The 22,653-nt window shown below is 43.7% G+C and overlaps 1 protein-coding gene across 1 annotated transcript in view; it reads left to right on the top strand.

Annotated features, from left to right (window-relative positions):
* Nucleotides 1–15,813, top strand: part of LOC121577841 (E3 ubiquitin-protein ligase MARCHF9) — a 29,904-nt gene extending 14,091 nt beyond the window's left edge. Inside the window, exons 2-4 of the mRNA XM_041891771.2 lie at nt 14,072–14,227; nt 14,588–14,780; nt 15,470–15,813. Of these exons, the coding sequence (XP_041747705.1) occupies nt 14,072–14,227; nt 14,588–14,780; nt 15,470–15,795 (675 nt within the window). The 3' untranslated portion in view covers nt 15,796–15,813. The remainder of the gene's footprint in view (nt 1–14,071; nt 14,228–14,587; nt 14,781–15,469) is intronic.
* The last annotated feature ends 6,840 nt before the right edge of the window (nt 15,814–22,653 follow it).

Raw genomic sequence — 22,653 nt, 5'->3', positions numbered from 1 at the left:
TGTACACAGAACATGATTGCCATTTTTTCAGAATATAATATGTTAAAGTTCTAGACACGTTTCACAGGAACATTGCATGTGTCCCAAAAAAATGTCATTGCACATCACCGAGCCAATCAAGGCCCTGATTGGTGGACCACTGATCCATTCATAGCTCTTTGTCTGTTGGCAAGGAATGCTAACACAGCTTATAACATACAGTGTTTTCAATTGACATATTTGACACACTTTGACATTTATACAGTAATTATTTTTCAACATGTCCTCAACTGGAATTTTAACTCACAACCTTTTGGTTCACAGTACGCCGATCTTCCTGCTATGCCACCATGTCCATGTGTCACGATCGTCAGGGAGAGAAGTAGACCAATGCGCAGCGTGTTGAACGAACATGTTTACTTTAATTAGTTAAAGTTTTAAACACAATACAAAAACAAGAAACGACTCGTGAAGTCCACGGTGACAATGACCGAACACGGAACAAAAACCCACAAACACAAAGTAAAAAACAGACAGTTTAAATATGGCTCCCAATCAGAGACAACCAGCCTACAGCTGACACTCGTTGCCTCTGATTAGGAGTCACACAGGCAAACATAGAAAAACACAACCTAGAACACCCAACATAGAAACAGAACACATAGAATGAACACACCCTGGCTCAACATATAGAGTCCCAGAGCCAGGGTGTGACAGTACCCCCCCCTAAAGGCGCGGACTGCGACCGCGCCTCAATAAGAGCAAAACAGGGGAGGGCTGGGTGGGCATACCTCCTCGGCGGCGGTTCTGGCTCCGGCCTTGCCCACCACCCTCCAATAAACCCCCCCATAGCGCCCCTGGTCCGGTCTGGCCCCGCTGGCTGGAGCTGACCTGGACGTAGCAGGAGCGGCTAGCTTCAGCTCCGTTGTGGAGCAGTTGAGCGGTACCTGATTTGGCACCGATGACCCAGGCACGGGTTGTGCCGGACTGACGACGCGCACCCCTGGCTTGGTGCGTGAGGCAGGAACTGACCGGACCGGGCTGACGATGCGTACCCCTGGCTTGGTGCGTGGAGCAGCAACGGGCCGGACCGGGCTGACGATGCGCACCCCTAGCTTGGTGCGTGGAGCCGAACGGGCCTCACCGGACTGGCGACTCGCACCCCTGGCTTGGTGCGTGGGCCGAACGGCCTCACCGGACTGACGACTCGCACCCCTGGCTTGGTGCGAGTAGCAGGAACGGGCCTCACCGGACTGACGACTCGCACCCCTGGCTTGGTGCGAGTAGCAGGAACGTTCTGGACCAGGTTGACGACTCGCACCCCTGGCTTGGTGCGAGTGGCAGGAACAGGCCGGGCCGGGCTGGCGACTCGCACCCCTGGCTTGGTGCGAGTGGCAGGAACAGGCCGGGCCGGGCTGGCGACGCGCACCGTAGCCTTGGTGCGAGTGGCAGGAACAGGCCGGGCCGGGCTGGCGACGCGCACCGTATACTTGGTGCGAGTGGCAGGAACAGGCCGGGCCGGGCTGGCGACGCGCACCGTAGACTTGGTGCGAGTGGCAGGAACAGGCCGGGCCGGGCTGGCGACGCACCCCGTAGGCTTGGTGCGTGGAGCAGGGACAGGCCGGGCTGGGCTGGCGACGCACCCCGTAGGCTTGGTGCGTGGAGCAGGGACAGGCCGGGCTGGGCTGGCGACGCACACCGTAGGCTTGGTGCGTGGAGCAGGGACAGGCCGGACTGGGCTGGCGACGCACACCATAGGCTTGGTGCGTGGAGCAGGGACAGGCCGAACTGGGCTGGCGACGCACACCGTAGGCTTGGTGCGTGGAGCAGGGACAGGCCGAACCGGGCTGTGGAGACGGATAGGCGCCCTGGAGTGAAGAGCGGCCACAACCCGTCCTGGCTGAATGCCTACCCTCACACACTCTGTGTGAGGCATCCGCACAGGACGTACAGGGCGGTGTATCCGTAACCTGGTGGCCTCCAGAATCCGCCCCTCTTTTGCCTCCGTCAGCCCCGTCGTCCATGCCGTGTGCCCCCCCCTAAAAAATTTTTGGGGTTGCCTCTCATCAGTCTCACTCCATGGCCGGCGATCCTCCCATGTCCAGTCTGCCTGCTCCTGGACACGCTGCTTGGTCCTAGTATGGTGGGTTTTTCTGTCAAGCGTGCTGTAGGTGGGTGTAGTGGTGGAATCAAGCGCAGGACACCGAAGTATAGTCCAAAAGACTTTAGTAATATTTCCAACAAGGAAAATAAGAACACACTTGCCCGAAGGCGAAATTACGCACGAAGGCGACAAAATAACGGCGCACTAAACATGTGCGAAAAATGCTCCAACGTAGTGGAGTGCAGCTCAACCGAGCGAGAATGCAACAAACAAGCAACACAACGACAGCAAATAATACAATAACACACCCTAGAACACCCAACATAGAAACAGAACACATAGAATGAACACACCCTGGCTCAACATATAGAGTCCCAGAGCCAGGGTGTGACACCATGTCAGGTATAAATTAATCTGACTATTCACTCATCATTGATTTTATTGACTTATTTCAGTCATTTAGGTGAAAGCAATAGGGTGAATGTACTTTGAAGTAAATCTCAGCTCTGTTAAAAGTAGACTTTCAAGAAAAAACATTTATTGATCATACTGATTCAGGAGTATCATAAAAACAGGTTATTATGCCCCACCAACATTAGACAATACAGAAAGCCTTTAAATTGTTGAAATAAGTACATCAAATCAATGATGAGAGAATAGTCAAATTAACAGATAACTGATACAGACATGGTGGCGTAGCAGGAAGATCTGAATGCCATGAACCAAGAGGTTGTGCGTTCAAATCCCAAATGAGGACATGTTGAATAATAATGACTGTATGGGGAACAAAATGGTGCCATAGAGTAAACACAGTGTTTCAGTGAGCTCCCGTGGCATTCGTTAATTTCTCTCTTTATATTCAATTCTTAGCTTGAAAAAGTGGTAGAATTTGCTAAATAAGTTACCCTACAATGAGTCTTGACGGCTATTTCTCAAAAGTTTCCGACAACATGCCCAACAGAACTACTAAGAACTAGACCAAAACCACCACCCCTGTAGATGCTAACTAATGTTAGCGAAGTTAACACCATTGCGGATCCAAGCACAATGGATCTAGTGATCCAAAAGATGACTGATAACATTACTAAAGTGATCAATGTCAAGATAGGAACGGTCTTGGAAGCAATAGCAGGCCATTCAGCCAAACTACAGAAGGTTATCAAGCGTATTGATGAGGCGGAAGGAAGAATTGCTACTGTGGAAACTTCAACTACATCAATGGACACTTAAGATAAAGGCACTTGAGAAACAGGTGCGCGAAATGGCAGAGCACATTGATGAATTGGAAAATCGAGGACGCAGATGCAATATCCGTGTGGTGGGTCTCCTGGAAAATACTGAAGGGACACGCTCAGGTAAATTCTTTGAGGAATGGATTCCTGGCTACCTACAGATGGATACTAAGACTGGACGTGTGAAGCTGGATAGCGCCCAATCGCTCTCAAACATCGATACCCGGTCCCAACCAGCGCCCACGACCAGTGGTTATAAAGTTCCACAACGTGTCATGGATCTGATGGTATTCAGCACCAAGGACCAAGGGTCTCATTCTTCAATGACTACTCCACCGCGGTTGTACGAAGACGCAAGGCGTTTGATGAGGTGAAGGCTCGACTCAAGAGAATGAAGATGGACTAGGCACTTCTGTACCCTGCCACATTGTAGATTATGGTCAACGGAACACCTAAGAAGCTTTACACACCTGAAGAGGCTGCTGTGTTTATTGACTCTCTCGGGTAAATAACTTTACGCTGCACCTTTGCAGCATTGGATAACTTTATTCAAATCTGGTCATGAAGCAGTGATGTGAGTTCTCAAGTGCTCTTGTTCAGTAACATTATTTGTATTATTTTTCTTGCTACAGTAACTGCCACCATAGCTCAGACTGAGATCTGTGTGAATCTATTTTGGTGCCCAGGCTTGGTCTTATGTGGAAGAGCCTCAATATTATTTTATTGATTTTCATTTTAATATGTATAAATTATGAGGCTATAGAGTGGTTATGCAGACTTAAGAGTCTACATTGGAGAGTTGAAATCCCCTGCATGTTAGCTGGTGGGAAAACCCCATTTGGAACTTTACATATTTATTTTTCGGGTGTATTATAGTTAGGGTTCAGGGTTCATATAGTTTGTTTAGACTCCGTGAGAATGGGGAGAGTTCAACACATGGGGAAAGGTACCACCCTATCTTTGCAGTAGGATTCAGTCTGCATATTGGTTGGTCACAGTGCAATGGCATGTGATTGGAGTTGAGCGGTTGGAAATCCCGCTCATTGCTCATGGAGGCTCTGGCGCTACATGTCCTTTACAACCGCTCCGCTAAAAACCGCTCCATGATCACAGGAAAAAAACTGCTGCTTCAGATTAACCAACACCCATCTATTTTTGTGACTACCTGGACCTACCATTTAGTTTTGAAGTATTGAAACCAAACCATATGAATTTGAATGAAAAATATTTGAATAAACGTGAAAAGGTGAATGTTAGAAGCGCACATCATTTCAAATAGGCTACATGTCATATTAAACAGCATATAAACACTCTAAATAGGTCAGGAGCCAGACAGGAAGCCTAAGAAGGAAACAAAAATGAATTATTTAGGCTATATTATTTCAATTATTTCAAGGGTGTAGCCTACAAACAAATACATTGTGAAGCATTTGCGAGTGCAACATAATAGGCTGGTAGGGACATAAAGCTCTCAGCATTTAAACAACATTTCATTGTATTAAATCATTATAGTCTATAAATTGCACATATAGGGTCTGACTTACTTAGAATTAAATACAAATTAAACAAAAAATGACATATTAGTGTCTTTGAATTCATTTTTAGAAATCATTTTTAGAAACATGAGTTTGGGAAGTCTGGGGCTTCAGGCTCATGCGATGTTGCCTGGAGAGCAGGCCAGCAGCGGAGAATACCCTCTCCACCCTGCAGAGCTACTGGGGATGCTAAACACCCTTTTGGCCATTTTTGCCAGGCTGGGAAGAGATGCAGAGTTGTTTTTTAATTTTTTTATAGGTAGGCCTAAATGTTTTTAGGCAAAATAACCCAATCAAAACGGAAAGTTACTTGAACGTGGGAATATGCCAGGCTAATTGGGCCAAAATCAATTATGGCCTATTGTATAGAAAATAGAACAAAAACGAACGAAACCTTTTAAGAGATCAGATTTTTTGTTTATAAATACTTTGCAACAATGACACACTTAGTTATCTGCCCACCTCGTTCCTTTATTTTAGCATGTGCACGTAGTAAGTACACCATCATGCTTTCGGGATACGTGTCTGTTCAGATTCCAAAATGATTCTTTAGTTGTGGACATTACGTCACCACACTCCCTCTCTTGGTCCTCATCTTGTAAGTAACCTTGATTTAGCACCTGTGTGTTCTATCAGTTTCTTTATAAAAATATTTAGCGAACTCCATGACAGTAGCTAAAGCAAGGGGCTATAGCAGCACACAAGTAGACTACAAATGCATGCTGGGCCGGGCATGCCCTGAGCTCATGAAGTGAGCTCTACTGGAGCGAAATTGGAGCGGGCGAGAAGGCCGACGCTCCAGCCTTTGGGAATCTTGCTCCGCGCTCCAGTCAAATTGGGCACGCTCCGCTCTGCTCACATACTCTAATGGCAAGTAACATACTGCATTTATGTACATGGAACATTAGAGGGAGCCATAATCCCATTAAAAGGAAAAAAGTCATTTAACAAAATATATATACTATATATTGATATTGCTCTGTTGCAAGAAACGTATTTGGATGATAAGGAGCATCTGAAATTGCAACAAGGGGGTTTGGAAAAGTGTTTTTTTCATCATTTACATCCAGAAGTAGTGGTGTGGCAATTCTTGTGAAAAAATAACCTACCACGTTGTCACGACTTCCTCCGAAGCTGCCTCCCCTCCTTGTTCGGGCAGGCTTCGGCGTTCGTTGTCACCGGCCTACTAGCCACTGCCGCTCCATATCTCATCATTCCATTTGTCTTGTCTTGTCAATTACACACACCTGGTTCATATCCCCTCATTAGTACATGTATAAGTGTTCCCTCTGCCCCCCTTGTCCTTGTGGGTGATTGTTATTTGTGAGTTGAGTGTAGCTCGGTTGAGCTACCCGTACCTTGTATTTCCGGGGATATTGTTCCCCGTGTGCCTGTATTTTGTCGACGCTATCCAGCGTAACTGTGGCCTACGGAATAAACTCTGTATTCGGTGATTTACCCTCCTGCGCCTGACTCCTTCAAATCACATTCTCACACACGTAAGATGTTGAATTGTGTGAAATTAGGTTGTTTTGTTATAATTAAAAGGTACTTTACAAGGGCAAGACATTTCCATAATGAATATTAACTTCCCCCCCTGCCCACCCCCCTGATTTCCTCACTAAGGTATTTCTCAGAATTAAACTCAGATAATTCTGTGGTTGGAGGAGATTTTAATTGCTTGTTGAACCCCGTTATTGACAAGTTTCCCAGCAGCATAGCTTCAACCTCTCCTCAAGCTAGGTTGCTTAAAGCTATTTGTGATGATCTGGGGTATGCTGATGCCTTTCATCCCTCCAACAGAGAGTTTACCTTTTTTCTCTGCACCCCATGGATGTCAGACTAGAATAGATTACTTTTTTATGCCCAGAACGTCTTTGCAGTTTAATCTGCTAATATAGGAAGCATAGTCATATCTGATCATGCTGAGGTGAACCTGGATGTAAAACTCAAAGGGACACCCAATCCATCAAGACACTGGAGATTGAATACAACCATTCTTAAAGACAAATACATTTACATCATATTTTATCACAGAGTTTAAAGCATTTTTCTCTATTAATTCTCAATCAACAGATAACCTTTGGGAAACCTATAAAGCATACCCCAGGGGTTTTATTATGTAAAAACATGAAAAGCAAAAAACTTTAGAGGGTGAATTGGCAACTAAAGAGAAGGACTATCTTAAAATTCCCACTCCTGCCCTATTAAAGGAAATATCAGTACTTAGATCAACGTTGGACTCTCACCTAACAGAGGACGCTGAAAAGAAAATGAGATTTGTCAGGCAAAAGCTTTATGAACATGGCGATAAACCAGGAACATATTTGGCGTACCTAGCTAAAACGAGAGCAGACTTCCAGACAATTGCTACTATTACTGATTCTGATGGCAACCATTTATATGAAAACAAATGGATAAATGAGTCATTTAAGAAATGTTATGCAAATCTTTATGCCTCAGAACTGACAAATGATGCACCCAAACTAATGGAGGACTTGTTTTCTAAGATTGAGCTCCCTACTATTTCCGAAGAACAGAGGTCTCTCCTTAATGCCCCTATTTCCAAGGAAGAGTTCATGTTTACAATTGAGAATCTGCAAAATGGCAGGGCCCCAGGACCAGACAGGTTTTGTAGTGAGTTCTATAAGGAGTTCCATGGCCTGATCCTTGAGCCATTGCTTGATATGTTTAACCACGCATTTTCAAATGACCGTCTCCCTCAAACTCTGAGGGAAACTAACGTATTCTCTAAAAGGGGAAATGCCCAGTCTTGTTCTTCGTACAGACCTATTGCCCTTCTGAACCTGGATAGAAAATTGCTTTCTAAAACCCTAGCTACACGCCTAGAGGACTTATTGCCACTAATTGTGAAAGTGGACCAAACTGGCTTCATTAAGGGCCGTAACTCATGTAATAATGTCAGGCGGCTTCTTAATGTTATTCAAGCCTACCAACAAAGTGCTGTGGATGGTCTTGTGCTCTCCCTAGATGCTGAAAAAGCATTTGACCTTGTGGAGTGGTCTTACCTATTCTTTGCACTGACTAACTTTGGTCTAGGTGACAACTTTATAAAATGTGTTAAGGTTTTATATGATGACCCTCAGGCTGCTGTCCTTCCTAATGGGCTATGGTCAAATACAGGGCTGTCTTTTGTCCCCTCTGTTATTTGTGCTCGCTATGGAACCACTGGCCAAGGCCATCAGAGTAATGCCTACTATAAAGGGTCTGCTCATTGGTGACATTCGTCATAAAATAAGCTTGTATGCTGATGATGTTTTGATATTCATCTCTAGCCCCAAAACTTCAATTACATCTCTTGTTAATATTATTTAATTATTCAGTGTATTCCCAGGCTACAAGATGAACTAAATCAGAGGCTATACCACTTGGTAGTCTTAGCTCTGTACCTACTACCTCACCCCCTTTCCTTTTTAAATGGTCTCCCTCAGGTTTTATGTATCTGGGTATATTCGTAACTCCCAAATTCCAGCAAATGTACAAAGCCTAATTTTGTTCCCTTATTTTACACAATAAGACAGGATCTGTAGCGCTGGAACTCTCTTCCGATTTCATTGTTGGGTAGAATATCCCTCTTGAAAATGAATATTTTACCTAGACTACTTTACCCAATCCAAATGATCCCAGTCTTAATTTCCAATAAGGTAATAAAATATTGAAATGGCTTGTTAAGTTCCTTTTATATGGAGTAAACGCAAGCCAAGACTTAAGATGGCAATATTGCAGCTGCCAGGTTCTATGGGGGGCTTGGATCTACCCTATATTAGGTTTTATCAGTGGTGTGCCCACTTAAGTTATATTTCTGACTGGATCACAAATGATGACTCCTCTATTTGGTTAGATATTGAGAGTTATTTTTCAAAATACCCCTTGCAGGATGTTTTATTTTTCAGAAGCTTCAAATCTGTAAAAGATTTCTGCAATAATCCCATTACACTTAATACACTCAAAGCAGGTCAGTTCAACGTTTTTTGGGAAGGTCCAAACTAACAATTACATTTACATTTTTTGTCATTTAGCAGACGCTCTTATCCAGAGCGACTTACAGTTTTAGTGAGTGCATACATTTTTCATACTGCTCTTACCCCGATTCTTAACAACCCATATTTTGTACCAGGATTGCTGGATGCTGGCTTTAACATTTGGCTTAATAAGGGCATAGGTAGACTAAATTATTTATTTGCTGATAAGATTTTATTGTAATTTGAGCAGATAGTTGAGAAATATCGGCTCCCAATGCAGGACTTTTTCCGCTTTCTACAAGTTGGACATAATATTTTGAAGAGCACCACCTTGATTGGTAACCCTGATGTGTCTGTCATTGAAATAATGTTTTTTTTCTCACAAAGGAAAATATCTGTAAGTTTATTTTATGATGCTTTAAGGTCCTTTTCTACTTTTGAAACACAGGGGGTCAAGCGAGAGCAATCCAATTAAGAATAATACTCATATTGCATAGATCCCTGAATCGCAGACATGCTTTAAACCCCTCCTCCTCTCCTCAGTGTCTTAAATGTAAAACTGATACAGGCACCCTACCACATTGTTTATGGTCATTTTCCAAATTACAAAGGTACTGGTCTAATGTTCTTCAAGAAATTGTAAAAATCCTAGGGGTCGACTTAGAATTGGACCCAGTATCTTTGCTGTTAGGTCTCCCTAGTAGGCATGTTACTTCTGTGGGTAAGAGGAGGCTTTACAACATCCTTACCTTCGCAGCGAGGAAAAACATCCTCTTACAGTGGATTAGTGACAAGGTCCCTTCTATTAAAGATTGGCGTAAGATAATATTTGAATGAGTTCCATTGGAATATTTGACTTGTACATTACATTCTAAAACAGATCAGTTCTACAAAGTGTGGGGAAATGACCTAGATCCTGATTTATCAGCTATTATGCTGCAAGGATTTACTTAGAATGGTGGTTGTTTACTTGTCTAAGGATTACACTGTACATTCCATGTATTGGACCTAATTCCTTTATTTAAACTGGAGCTTTTGTGTTTAATTTCTTTCTGTTTGTTTGTTTAATTTTAATTTTAATTTTCTTTGTTATTGTTATTTTAACTTTGTTACTGTATCTCTTAATGTGGGAGAAAATTGTGAAATTCCAATACAAATACTATTCCAATAATTACAGTAAAAATTAACATACACAATGTAAACGTGTATGTCAAAGTGTGTCAAATATGTAAGTTGAAAAGCATGTTAAAAGCACTGTGTGTGTGAGTATCCCCAGTGCTTAATTTGTAAATCTGAAGGTGCAGGAAAAAAAAGTGAACGCGAGAGGGGGGTGACCTGGGGAGTTCTGAGGTACCGGAACGCATGAGAAAAAAATATCACCTTTATAATAAAGCATTGCATGCATATCATCGCATTTGAGTAGTGGCATAGAGCAGTAGAGTAGAGACACTTACAGAAGTTGCACACATGGGGAACATTTTTAGTAGCCGAGGGTCCGGGAAAATGTTTGCCTTTTATAAACGCATTTCATGCAATTCTACATCATTTTACATGACTGGAGACTTTGGCAGAATCTTTTTTAATACCGCACAAATTATCGAAATGGCAGGTTACTTTGACGCTGACAAACTGAGAATCTGAGATCAATAAAAACGACCTTGTCTTGAATCCATCAATAGCCTAGTCCTAGGTGTGTGGAGACACATATTGTAGGCTGCAATATAAGGAAATTATAGTCCTAAAAATGCTTTCCAGTTTCACTGGATGTGCAGCTCACTCGCTGGTGATGGCCGATGCGTTCGTTGGAAGTTGATCAAATATTTTGGGAGCCTACAGCATAGAGTCTTCTCTTTTCATCATTAGCCATTTGCTTTCCAACCTGTGTTTCCCTCGATTGTATCAGAAATATTGCGAAAGGCCTGGTTTAAAAATAATAATAATTACTGACAGATTTGCCACGCGCTCCCGAATGTAGCCTATTCCTTGTTATTGGACTACAATCCACAGCTAGGCTATTCTTCTTTTTTTTTAAAGCTATTGATCCTCTGTCGCTAAATTATAGGCCTTCTCGTGGTGTAGTAGGTTATGTTGAATTATTTCATTTATTTCTGAACAGAGCAGTACTTCTATAACTTTGGCAAATGGATTTACATGCATCAGCAGCGCTGCAGTTCCTTCAGAACCCTTCGCGCGGCTATGCTTCTATAAGGCAATAAATGATGAAGTGCAACGCTGGAGAGATGAGTTGCAGGCTCATGTCTATCAGAGCAGAGAGGGAGCGAGATCATAGAAAGTTAATCTCATTCTAGTTATGTGAGAGATACTGGCGCGCTTCTCACACAGCCACGGCCACGCGTTGGTTTCAAACATAGGTTACAACGTTGCGCAAACCATAAACCTGGCCACCCAACCCAAATCAACTCTTAGAATATTAGGCCTGGGCTGAAAATCTACTTTTTCACATTACGTTTTTTGTGGGGTCAGGAGAATTAAAGAAGAGGCAACTCAAATTAACTTTGATCGCTTTTATTCGATAAAAATAATTTTCATGCCAGGAGAGGTACCGGATCTGGACAAATAGGTTCCGGAACAAAACAGCCTAAAACGGAGAGGTGCCGGGGAAGTTTGAGGAAGGCCCTTTCCTGTTTCAGCATGACAATATCCCCGTGCACAAAGCGAGGTCCATACAGAAATAGTTTGTCAAGATCGGTGTGGAAGAACCTGACTGGCCTGCACAGAGCCCTGACCTCAACCCCATCAAACACCTTTGGGAGGAAATTGAACACCGACTGCGAGCCAAGAATAATCACCCAACATCAATGCCCGACCTCACTAATGCTCTTGTGGCTGAATGGAAGCAAGTCCCCGCAGCAATGTTCCAACATCTAGTGTATGAAAAATGTATGCACTCACTAAACTGTAAGTCGCTCTGGATAAGAACGTCTGCTAAAGGACTAAAATGTAAATGTAAAATTAGTGGAAAGCCTTCCCAGAAGAGGGGAGGCTGTTTATAGCAGCAAAGGGGGGACCAACTACATATTAATGCCCATGATTTGTTGAATGAGATGTTCGATGAGCAGCTGTCCACATACTTTTGGTCATGTAGTCTCTTTCGTAACGTCTGAGATCCCCAGAGATTGGAAAGCTGCCGCGGTCATCCCCCTCTTCAAAGGGGGTGACACTCTAGATCCAAACTGTTACAGACCTATATCCATCCTGCCCTGCCTTTCGAAAGTTTTTTAAAGCCAAGTTAACAAACAGATCACCGACCATTTAGAATCCCACCGTACCTTCTCCGCTATGCAATCCGGTTTCCGAGCTGGTCATGGGTGCACCTCAGCCACGCTCAAGGTCCTAAACGATATTATAACCGCGATCGATAATAGACAGTACTGTGCAGCCGTCTTCATCGACCTGGCCAAGGCTTTCGACTCTGTCAACCACCGCATTCTTATTGGCAGACTAAATAGCCTTGGTTTCTCAAATGACTGCCTCGCCTGGTTCACCAACTACTTCTCAGATAGAGTTCAATGTGTCAAATCGGAGGGCAAAACTAAATGCATGCTCTTCAATCGAACGCTGCTGGCACCCGCCCACCCGACTAGAATCACTACTCTCGACCGGTCTGACCTAGAGTATGTGGACAACTACAAATACCTAGGTGTCTGGTTAGACTGTAAACTCTCCTTCCAGACTCACATTAAGCATCTCCAATCCAAAGTTAAATCTAGAATTGGCTTCCTATTTTGCAACAAAGCCTCCTTCACTCATGCTGCCAAACATGCCCTCGTAAAACTGACTATCCTACCGATCTTTGACTTCGGCGATGTCATTTACAAAATAGCCTCCAACACTCTACTCAGCAAATTGGATGTAGTCTATCACAGTGCCATCCGTTTTGTCACCAAAGCCCCATATACTACCCACCACTGTGACCTGTACACTCTTGTTGGCTGGTCCTCACTACAAATTCGTCGCCAAACCCACTGGCTCCAGGCCATCTATATATCACTGCTAGGCAAATCTCTGCCTTATCTTAGCTCATTGGTCACCATAGCAACACCCACCCGTAGTATGCGCTCCAGCAGGTATATCTCACTGGTCATCCCCAAAGCCAACACCTCCTTTGGCCGCCATTCCTTCCAGTTCTCTGCTGCCAATGACTGGAACGAACTGCAAAAATCTCTGAAGCTGGAGACACTTATCTCCCTCACTAACTTTAAGCATCAGTTGTCAGAGCACCTTACCGATCACTGCACCTGTACACAGCCCTTCTGAAATTAGCCCACTCAACTACCTCATCCCCATATTTTTATTTATTTTGCTCATTTGCACCCCAGTATCTCTATTTGCACATCATCTCTTGCACATCTATCATTCCAGTGTTAATACTAATTGTAATTATTTTGCACTATGGCCTATTTTTTGCCTTACCTCCATAACTTGCTAAATTTTCTGTGGTATTTTTGACTTTATGTTTTGTTTTACCCCATATGTAACTCTGTTGTTGTTGTTTTTATCACACTGCTTTGCTTTATCTTGGCCAGGTCGCAGTTGTAAATGAGAACTTGTTCTCAACTGGTTTACCTGGTTAAATAAAGGTGAAATAAAAATAAAGTAGTGTATGTTTGATGTGACGTTGATGGAATATCTCCTAACACTTAGAAAACTGGACACAGGATTGTTCTTGCAACTTCCCATAAAATGTCTAGGACATTAATGTTGTATATTCTGAGAACATTCTAACCACATTGCTATATAGAAAGGTTCTCAGAAGGTTTTTGCTAACATAAATAAAATGTTCCCTTAACAATTGCTAAACTGGACACTCAAACATTACAAAAATGTTCTCTCTCCCTAGAATTAACAGGAAGTTGGTGGCACCTTGGGGAGGACTGGGTCATAGTAATGGCTGGAATGGAATAAATGATACCATCCCATTCACTCCATTCCAGCCATTATCATGAGGCGTCCTACCCTCAGCAGCCTCCTGTGCTAGAATTGTTAGCTGGGTAGTGCCTGGTCTCAGGGTTTGCAGGCTTGTAGCAACCCTTTACTAACACACTGGATTCAACAAATCTAGTAATCATCCACACCATGCTTAGCTGAATCAGGTATTTTAGTGCTGGTATGGATCAAAAGTCTAGGATCAAATACTGGAGTTGTTGCCCATGCCTTCAGGAGATATTTAGAGAGATTTAACAGAAGACTGTGTGTTTCCTTCTCTGTCTCCTGCAGGGGGAGTTGCTGAGCCCGTGTCGCTGTGACGGATCTGTGCGCTGTACCCACCAACCCTGCCTCATCCGCTGGATCAGCGAGAGAGGCTCTTGGAGCTGTGAGCTCTGCTACTTCAAGTACCAGGTCCTTGCCATCAGCACCAAGAACCCACTGCAGGTACAGGGTGTGTGTGTGTGCATGCGTGTGTTTGTGTGTCTACAAGTACTGCCCCATACCTCAGGGGTTCTATATCAAATCCAATGTATTGTGTGAATGCTAAGCATATCATCCCACTCTAATGCTCCCAAAATACTTACAAATATAACAAAACAAATCGTCTTGCCTGTGGCTGCATGACAGTGCACAGATCATTATCTCCACCAAAAAAAGACACACATTGATCCACCACCTCCCCTCTCTCCCTCCAACCCCCCTCTCTTTCACCCTGTCTCTCTCCCTGTCCCTTTATCTCTCTCTCTCTCTCCCTCCACCCCATCCCCTCTCTCTCTCCCTCAACCTCCCCTTCTCTCTCTCCAGTGGCAAGCCATCTCTCTGACGGTGATAGAGAAGGTGCAGATAGCAGCCATTATACTGGGTTCTCTGTTCCTCATCGCCAGCATCTCCTGGCTGGTGTGGTCGTCCCTCAGCCCCTCGGCCAAGTGGCAGCGCCAGGACCTGCTCTTCCAGATCTGCTACGGCATGTACGGCTTCATGGACATCGTGTGCATAGGTAAGCTAGACGGTTCTATGACGTAGACCTCACCGACATACTATCAAAGATAATCATACGCTTTTGTGATTGCAATTGCAGGTATGGGTGTAGAGTTGCGTATGAAAAAAAAGGAGAATACCTCCATGCTCCCAGAGTTTGAATGTAGGAATTGTGGTTGAAACGTTCCAGTGTTACAGTAAGACTTGAGGTGTGTGTGTGTGTGTGTGTGTGTGTGTGTGTGTGTGTGTGTGTGTGATAGAGAGAGTAGGTGAGTAAGAGCAATTTGTTTGTTTCTCAGAGAGGCCGTAGCCTGTGCAATATGTCTCAGCTGAAAATGTACAGATTTGTACATCCAGACTGTTTAAATATTTACAGCACACTTGTGCAAAGGTAGCCTACGATAATTTCAGCTTTAAAGTGTTTTTTTCTTACTTTCTCGCCCGTCTCTCTTTCTCTGTGTCCTTTCATCTGTTTCCCTCTTTGTCTTCACATTCTGCAATCTTTCACCTCTCTCTGTCTGCTTGCCTCGCTCCTCCCTCCATCTCTCTTCTATTCACTGTCTCTCTTTCTCCTACCACTTGTATCACTCCTGCTTCTCTCACTTTCATACCTGTCCTCTCTCTCTTCTCCCTCTTGCTCTTGCTCTTTCTCTCACTCTCTCTCTTACTCCCCCCCACTTTTCATGTCTGTCTGGATTCTCTCTCCAGGCCTTATAATCCACGAGGGATCGTCAGTATACCGGATCTTTAAGCGCTGGCAGGCAGTGAACCAGCAGTGGAAAGTACTGAACTATGAGAAAGCCAAGGACCTGGGCGACCCCATCAGCTCCAGCAGCAAGGGTGGGGGTCAAAACCCTCCCCATGGCTCGGCCGGGGCGGACAGGGGGGGCCGGACAGGCCAGCGTGTTAGGACTATTCTCAACCACCACTGTGGCTACACCATCCTGCACATCCTCAGCCAGCTGAGGCCCAGCAACCCGCGCATCAGCGCCACATCCAACCGCGAGGTGGTCATGAGGGTCACCACCGTATGAGACCGGACCCCACGGTGGGGGGGGTTGCAGCGGAGGTGGGCAGGAAGGGAGGGGAGAACGTGGACAACAGCCAACAACCCCCCGACCCACCTCTTAAAAAAAAAAAAAATTACTCTCACACTTCACCCCCCCCCCCCGCGCTGATTGTCTCCCTAAGCCCAAAGTGTGGTGCAGTGAGAGGGAACAAACACAAGGGCATGGATGCAGACATCCTGCTCCTGATAAACCCACCCTACGAGACACGAGGGGAGGGAGAGCAGCACAGTTAAAGGGTTGCTGAAGTTACAGTCACAGACTGTAGGACAAAACCATTCATAAAAAATTTAACAAAAAAAAGAAACGGCTTCGATAAAAAAATTTGAAAAGCTGGAGGGCTTTCTTTCGCCAGCTGAATTACACAAAGCATTGTAATTATTCCTGTTCTTCTGTTTTCTAAAGAAAAAACAGCAAGTATTGTTACTGATTTAGATTTTATAATCGAGAACATGTTAAGGAGGAAAAATGGAAAGGGACAATTTCTTACATCTGTCCCCCCAAACCCATACCACCAATGATGACTCACATCTCCTCCCCCTCCTCAACTCCTCCCATCCCAGTATCCCCATAACCCCCCTCCCCTGGGAACCACCAGACTGGGAACCACCTAAAGAATGAGCAAATAGAGTGCAATAAAACAGTTTAAAGAGATATGACTGACACAACTTAATAAACGAGATTCCAACATTTAAATTCATCTTCTGCAATAAAGAAACATGTACATGTCATGGTGAACCCCTGTGTGATGTCATAGCTTTATTGTATACAATGTTTGGTATCAATATTGTATGTTGTACTGTTTTCCTAATTTACTGTGTGAAGTTGTGTGATTGGTACCTGGGAATATTTCAGTATTTGTTGAGGTTAGGTAAGCAACAATAATTAGAGTTGATCACCTGGAACAGATTGTATTTTTTCTTTCATGGTTTGAATGAAATATAAATCAAATCAAATGTTATTTGCCACATGCGCCGAATACAACAGGTGTAACATTACAGTGAGCCATTAACCAACAATGCAGTTTTTAAGAAAAAAATTATAATAATTAAAGAGCAGCAGTAAAATAAAATAACAGTAGGGAGGCTATATACAGGGAGTACCGGTACAGAGTCAATGTGCGGGGGCACCGGTTAGTCGAGGTAATTGAGGTAACATGTACATGTGGGTAGAGTTAAAGCGACTATGCATAAATAATAAACAGAGTTGCAGCAGCCTAAAAGAGGGGGTTGGGGTGGGGTGGGGGGCAATGCAAATAGTCCGGGTAGCCATGATTAGCTGTTCAGGAGATTTATGGCTTGGGGGTAGAAGCTGTTAAGAAGCCTTTTGGACCTAGACTTGGCGCTCCGGTACCGCTTGCCGTGCAGTAGCAGAGAGAACAGTCTATGACTTGGGTGGCTGGAGACTTTGACAATTTTTAGAGCCTTCCCCTGACACCGCCTGGTATAGAGGTCCTGGATGGCAGGAAGCTTGGCCCCAGTGATGTAGTGGGCCGTACGCACTACCCTCTGTAGTGCTTTGCGGTCGGAGGCTGAGCAGTTGCCATACCAGGCGGTGATGCAACCAGTCAGGATGGTGCAGGTGTGGAACTTTTTGAGGATCTGAGGACCCATGCCAAATCTTTTCAGTCTCCTGAGGGGGAATAGGCTTTGTCGTGCCCTCTTCATGACTGTCTTGGTGTGTTTGGACCATGATAGTTTGTTGGTGATGTGGACACCAAGGAACTTGAAGCTCTCAACCTGTTCCACTACAGCCCCGTCGATGAGAATGGGGGGACTGAGCACGCACCCCTGAGTGGCCCCCGTGTTGAGGATCAGCGTGGCAGATGTTACCTACCCTTACCACCTGGGTGCGGCCCGTCAGGAAGTCCATGATCCAGTTACAGAGAGAGGTGTTTAGTCCCAGGGTCCTTAGCTTAGTGATGAGCTTTGAGGGCACTATGGTGTTGAACGCTGAGCTGTAGTCAATGAATAGCATTCTCACGTAGGTGTTCCTCTTGTCCAGGTGGGAAAGGGCAGTGTGGAGTGCAATAGAGATTGCATCATCTGTGGATCTGTTGGGGCGGTATGCAAATTGTAGTGGGTCTAGAGTTTCTGGGATAATGGTGTTGATGTGAGCCATGACCAGCCTTTCAAAGCATTTCATGGCTACAGACGTGAGTGCTACGGGTCGGTAGTCATTTAGGCAGGTTATCTTAGTGTTCTTGGGCACAGGGACTATGATGGTCTGCTTGAAACATGTTGGTATTACTGACTCAGTCAGGGACATGTTGAAAATGTCAGTGAAGACACTTGCCAGTTGGTCAGTGTATGCTCGGAGTACACGTCCTGGTAATCCGTCTGGCCCTGCGGCCTTGTGAATGTTGACCTGCTTAAAAGTCTTACTCACATCGGCTACAGAGAGCGTGATCACATAGTCATCCGGAACAGCTGATGCTCTCATGCATGCTTCAGTGTTGTTTGCCTCGAAGCGAGCACAGAAGTGATTTATCTCGTCTGGTAGGCTTGTTTCACTGGACAGCTCGCGGCTGTGCTTCCCTTTGTAGTCTGTAATAGTTTTCAAGCCCTGCCACATCCGACGAGCGTCAGAGCCGGTGTAGTACGATTCAATCTTAGTCCTGTATTGACTTTTTGACTGCTTGATGGTTTGTCGGAGGGCATAGCGGGATTTCTTATAAGCGTCCGGGTTAGAGTCCCGCTCCTTGAAAGTGGCAGCTCTACCCTTTAGCTCAGTGCAGATGTTGCTAATATAGGCTTGGCGATGCTGAGAAAATGTTTTTTTCCAGTGCTACAGATGGCTATATTGGACCGCTAACACAGGACTTTTAAAGGCCTAGTGCACTCATTATTTTTTAAATTCAGATTTATTTTAAATTCAGATTTTTCAGGGGGTGCTGCAGCACCTTCAGCACCCCTACTTCCCAGGGCTATGGGCTTACCTCCATCGACTGGAATTTACATGGAATTACCCCATCTGCAAATGGGTATGGTAAGTATTCAATTGCAGAATTGTGTGAATGATATTAAGGCCTTTCACAACAGAAATGTTGAAGCTTTGTGAACCCTCTATTACCACATTGTCTGGAATCTGACTGTAGTTTACAAAATGCAAGAGAATGCTATGTGGAGTAGGCCAACAGATGGTGACAAAATGACCAATATAAAACATTGATGGTCTGAATTGGGTTTCTAAGGGCAGCAATACGCATTTTGATTCCATTAATATAATTAAAGGTGAAAAATGCAGAAATCGCAGACCTGGTTGCTAAATTTTTATAGTTCACCTGATTTCAGTTAATGTGACAAAACAAGAGAATCATTGTACCATCTAAACCGCTGTGGATTATCTTTTCAATAACCAAAAATATTGTATTTTCAGCTGTTTGAAGCTGGGGCGGCAGGTAGCCTAGCGGGTAAGTGTGTTGGGCCAGTAACTGAAAAGTCACTGGTTCAAATCTCTGAGCCGACTAGGTGAAAAATCTGTTGATGTGCCCTTGAGCAAGAAACTTAACTCTAATTGCTCCTGTATGTCGCTCTGGATAAGAATGACTGAAATGTAAATATTTGTATTTATTATGGATCCCCATTAGCTGCTGCCAAGGCAGAATATACTATTCCTGGGGTCCAGCAAAATTAAAGCAGTTATTAACAATTAAAAACATTACACTACATTTCACAACATTAAGTGTGTGCCCTCAGGCCACTACTTTACTACCACATATCTAGAAAACAAAGTCGATGTGTACGTGTGTGTATAGTCTGTACGTTATCGTGTGTGTCTGTGCCTGTGTGTGTGTCTCTTCACAGTCTCCGCTGTTCCATAAGGTATATTTGTATCTGTTTTCTAAATCTGATTTTAATGTTTGCATGAGTTACTTGATGTGGAACAGAGTTCCATGTCATGGTTTTATGTAGTACTGTGTGCCTCCCATAGTCTGTTCTGGACTTGGGGACTGGGAAGAGACCTCTGGTGGCATGTCTTGTGGGGTATGCATGGGTGTCTGAGCTTTGTGCTAGTTGTTCAAACAGACAGCTCGGTGCGTTCAACATGTCAATACTTATCACAAACATAAGTAGTGATGAAGTCAATCTCTCCTCTACTTTGAGCCAGGAGAGATGGACATGCATATTGTTAATGTTAGCTCTCTGTGTACATTTAAGGGCCAGCCGTGCTGCCCTGTTCTGGGCCCATTGTAATTTTCCCAAGTCCCTCTATGTCCCACCTGACCACAAGTAGTAGTAGTCCAGGTGCGACAAAACTAGGGCCTGTAGGACCTGCCTTGTTGATAGCGATGTTAAGAAAGCAGAGTAACGTTTTATTATGGACAGACCTCTCCCCATATTAGCTACTGTTGTATCAATATGTTTTGACCATGACAGTTTACAATCCAGGGTTACTCAATTTCCACATTATTTCCACATTATTCATTACAAGATTTACACTGAACAAAAACATAAACGTAACATGCAACAATTTCAAAGATTTACAGTCAAATTGAAATCAGTCAAATTGAAATAAATTCATTAGGGCCTAATCCACAATCTTTTTATTATCAATTTCTCTCAGCCAATCATCAGTCATTTGTGTAAGTGCCGTACATGTTGAAAGCCCTTCCCTAAAAGCGTGCTGAAAGTCTGTTGTTAATTTGTTGATTTGTTTACTGTGAAATAGCATTTTATCTGGTCAAACACCATTTTTTCAAAAGTTTACTAAGGGTTGTAAACAGACTGATTGGTCAGCTGTTTGAGCCAGTAAAGGGTGCTTTGCTATTCTTGGGTAGCGGAATTACTTTTGCTTCCCTCCGGGTTTGAGGGAAAACACTTTCCTGTAGGCTTAGATTAAAGAGATGGCAAATATGGCAAAGAGTGGCAATATCGTCCGCTATCATCCTCAATAATTTTCCATCCAAGTTGTCAGACCCAGGTGGCTTGTCGTTGTTGATAGACAACACCTCTTCCACACTCACTTTACGGAATTCAAAACTACAATGCTTGTCTTTCATAATTTGGTCAGTTATGCATGGAAGTGTAGGTTCAGAATGTTGTTGGCATGTCATGCCTAAATGTGCTAATCTTGCCAATGAAAAAATCATTAAAGTAGCAATATCAGTGGGTTTTGTGATGAATGAGCCATCTGATTTAATGAATGGAGCTGAGTTCGCCTTTTTGCCCAAGATTTAATTTAAGGTGCTCCAAAGCTTTTTACTATCATTCTTTATATCATTTATCTTTGTTTCATAGTAAAGTTTCTTCTTCTTTTTGTTAAGTTTAGTCACATGATTTCTCAATTTACATTACGTTTCCCAATCGGTTGTGCAGCCAGACTAATTAGCCATTTATTTGGCCTCATCACTCTCAACCATACAATTGTTAAATTCTTCATCAAGCCACAGGGGTTTAACTGTTTTTACAGTAATTTTCTTAATGGGTGCATGCTTATTATACTGAACAAAAATATCAACGCAATATGCAACAATTTCTAAGATTTTACTGAGTTACAGTTCATATAAGGAAATCAGTCAATTTAAATACATTCATAAGGCCCTAATCTATGGATTTCACATGATTGGGAATACAGATATGCATTTGTTGGTCACAGATACCTTAAAAAAAAGGTAGGGTCGTGGATCAGAAAATCACTCAGTATCTGGTGTGACCACCACATGCCTCATGCAGCGCGACACATCTCCTTCGCAAAGAGTTGATCAGGCTGTTGATTGTGGCCTTTGAATGTTGTACAACTCCTCTTCGATGGCTGTGCAAAGTTGCTGGATATTGCCGGGAACTGGAACACTGTCGTACACGTTGATCCAGAGCATCCCAAACATGCTCAATGGGTGACATGTCTGGTGAGTATGCAGGCCATGGAAGAACTGGGACATATTCAGCTTCCAGGAATTGTGTACAGATCCTTGCGACATGGGGCCGTGCCTTGTCATGCTGAAACATGAGGTGATGGCGGCGCATGAATGGCACGACAATGGGCCTCAGGACCTCGTCACGGTATCTCTGTGCATTCAAATTGCCATCGATAAAATGCAGTTGTGTTCATTGTCCGTAGTTTATGCCTTCCCATACCTTAACTCCACCGCCCCCAATGGGGCACTCTGTTCACAATGTTGACATTAGCAAACCGGTCACCCACACAACGCCATAGACGTGGTCTGCGGTTGTGTGGCCGGTTGGACATACTGCCAAATTCTCTAAAATGACGTTGGAGGCGGCTTATCGTAGAGAAATTAACATTAAATGATCTGGCAACAGCTCTGGTGGACATTCCTGTATTCAGCATGCCAATTGCACACTCCTTCAAAACTTGAGACATTTGTGGCCTTGTATTGTGTGACAAAACTGCACATTTTAGTGGCTTTTTATTGTCAAATCAAATCAAATCCATTTTTATTTGTCACATGCGCCGAATACAACAGGTGTAGACCTTTGTCACGAGAATTTTGTTATCTCAATGGTTGAAGTCAAACACTTCTTAAATTCCTCCCATCCCTAAATTGGGAGGCCTATTTCCTTATCTTGGTTTCACAGTTGTCACAAGTTGTCTAGCCTAACAGTTCTCCTTCTCCTTTGTTGTCTGGCCTAACTCCTACTCACATTGCTAAATAGTAACACAATGTCATAATCTTTACTTGTCCTACGCACACACATTATTAGATTATAGTCTCATGATTCAAACACATTTCTCAAAGTGGAGTGTAATAATTAGTCATTACTAAATTATTCTATCAACCTTAGAGTGAAATGCTTACATACAAGCCCTTAACCAACAATGCAGTTTAAAGAAAAATAAGTGTTAAGTAAAAAATAGATAAGT

Source organism: Coregonus clupeaformis, unplaced genomic scaffold (assembly GCF_020615455.1).
Source record: "Coregonus clupeaformis isolate EN_2021a unplaced genomic scaffold, ASM2061545v1 scaf0005, whole genome shotgun sequence".
NCBI classification, from domain to species: Eukaryota; Metazoa; Chordata; class Actinopteri; order Salmoniformes; family Salmonidae; genus Coregonus; species Coregonus clupeaformis.
The sequence above is the reverse complement of the archived record's forward strand: the minus strand, read 5'-3'. Positions and strand labels throughout refer to the sequence as shown.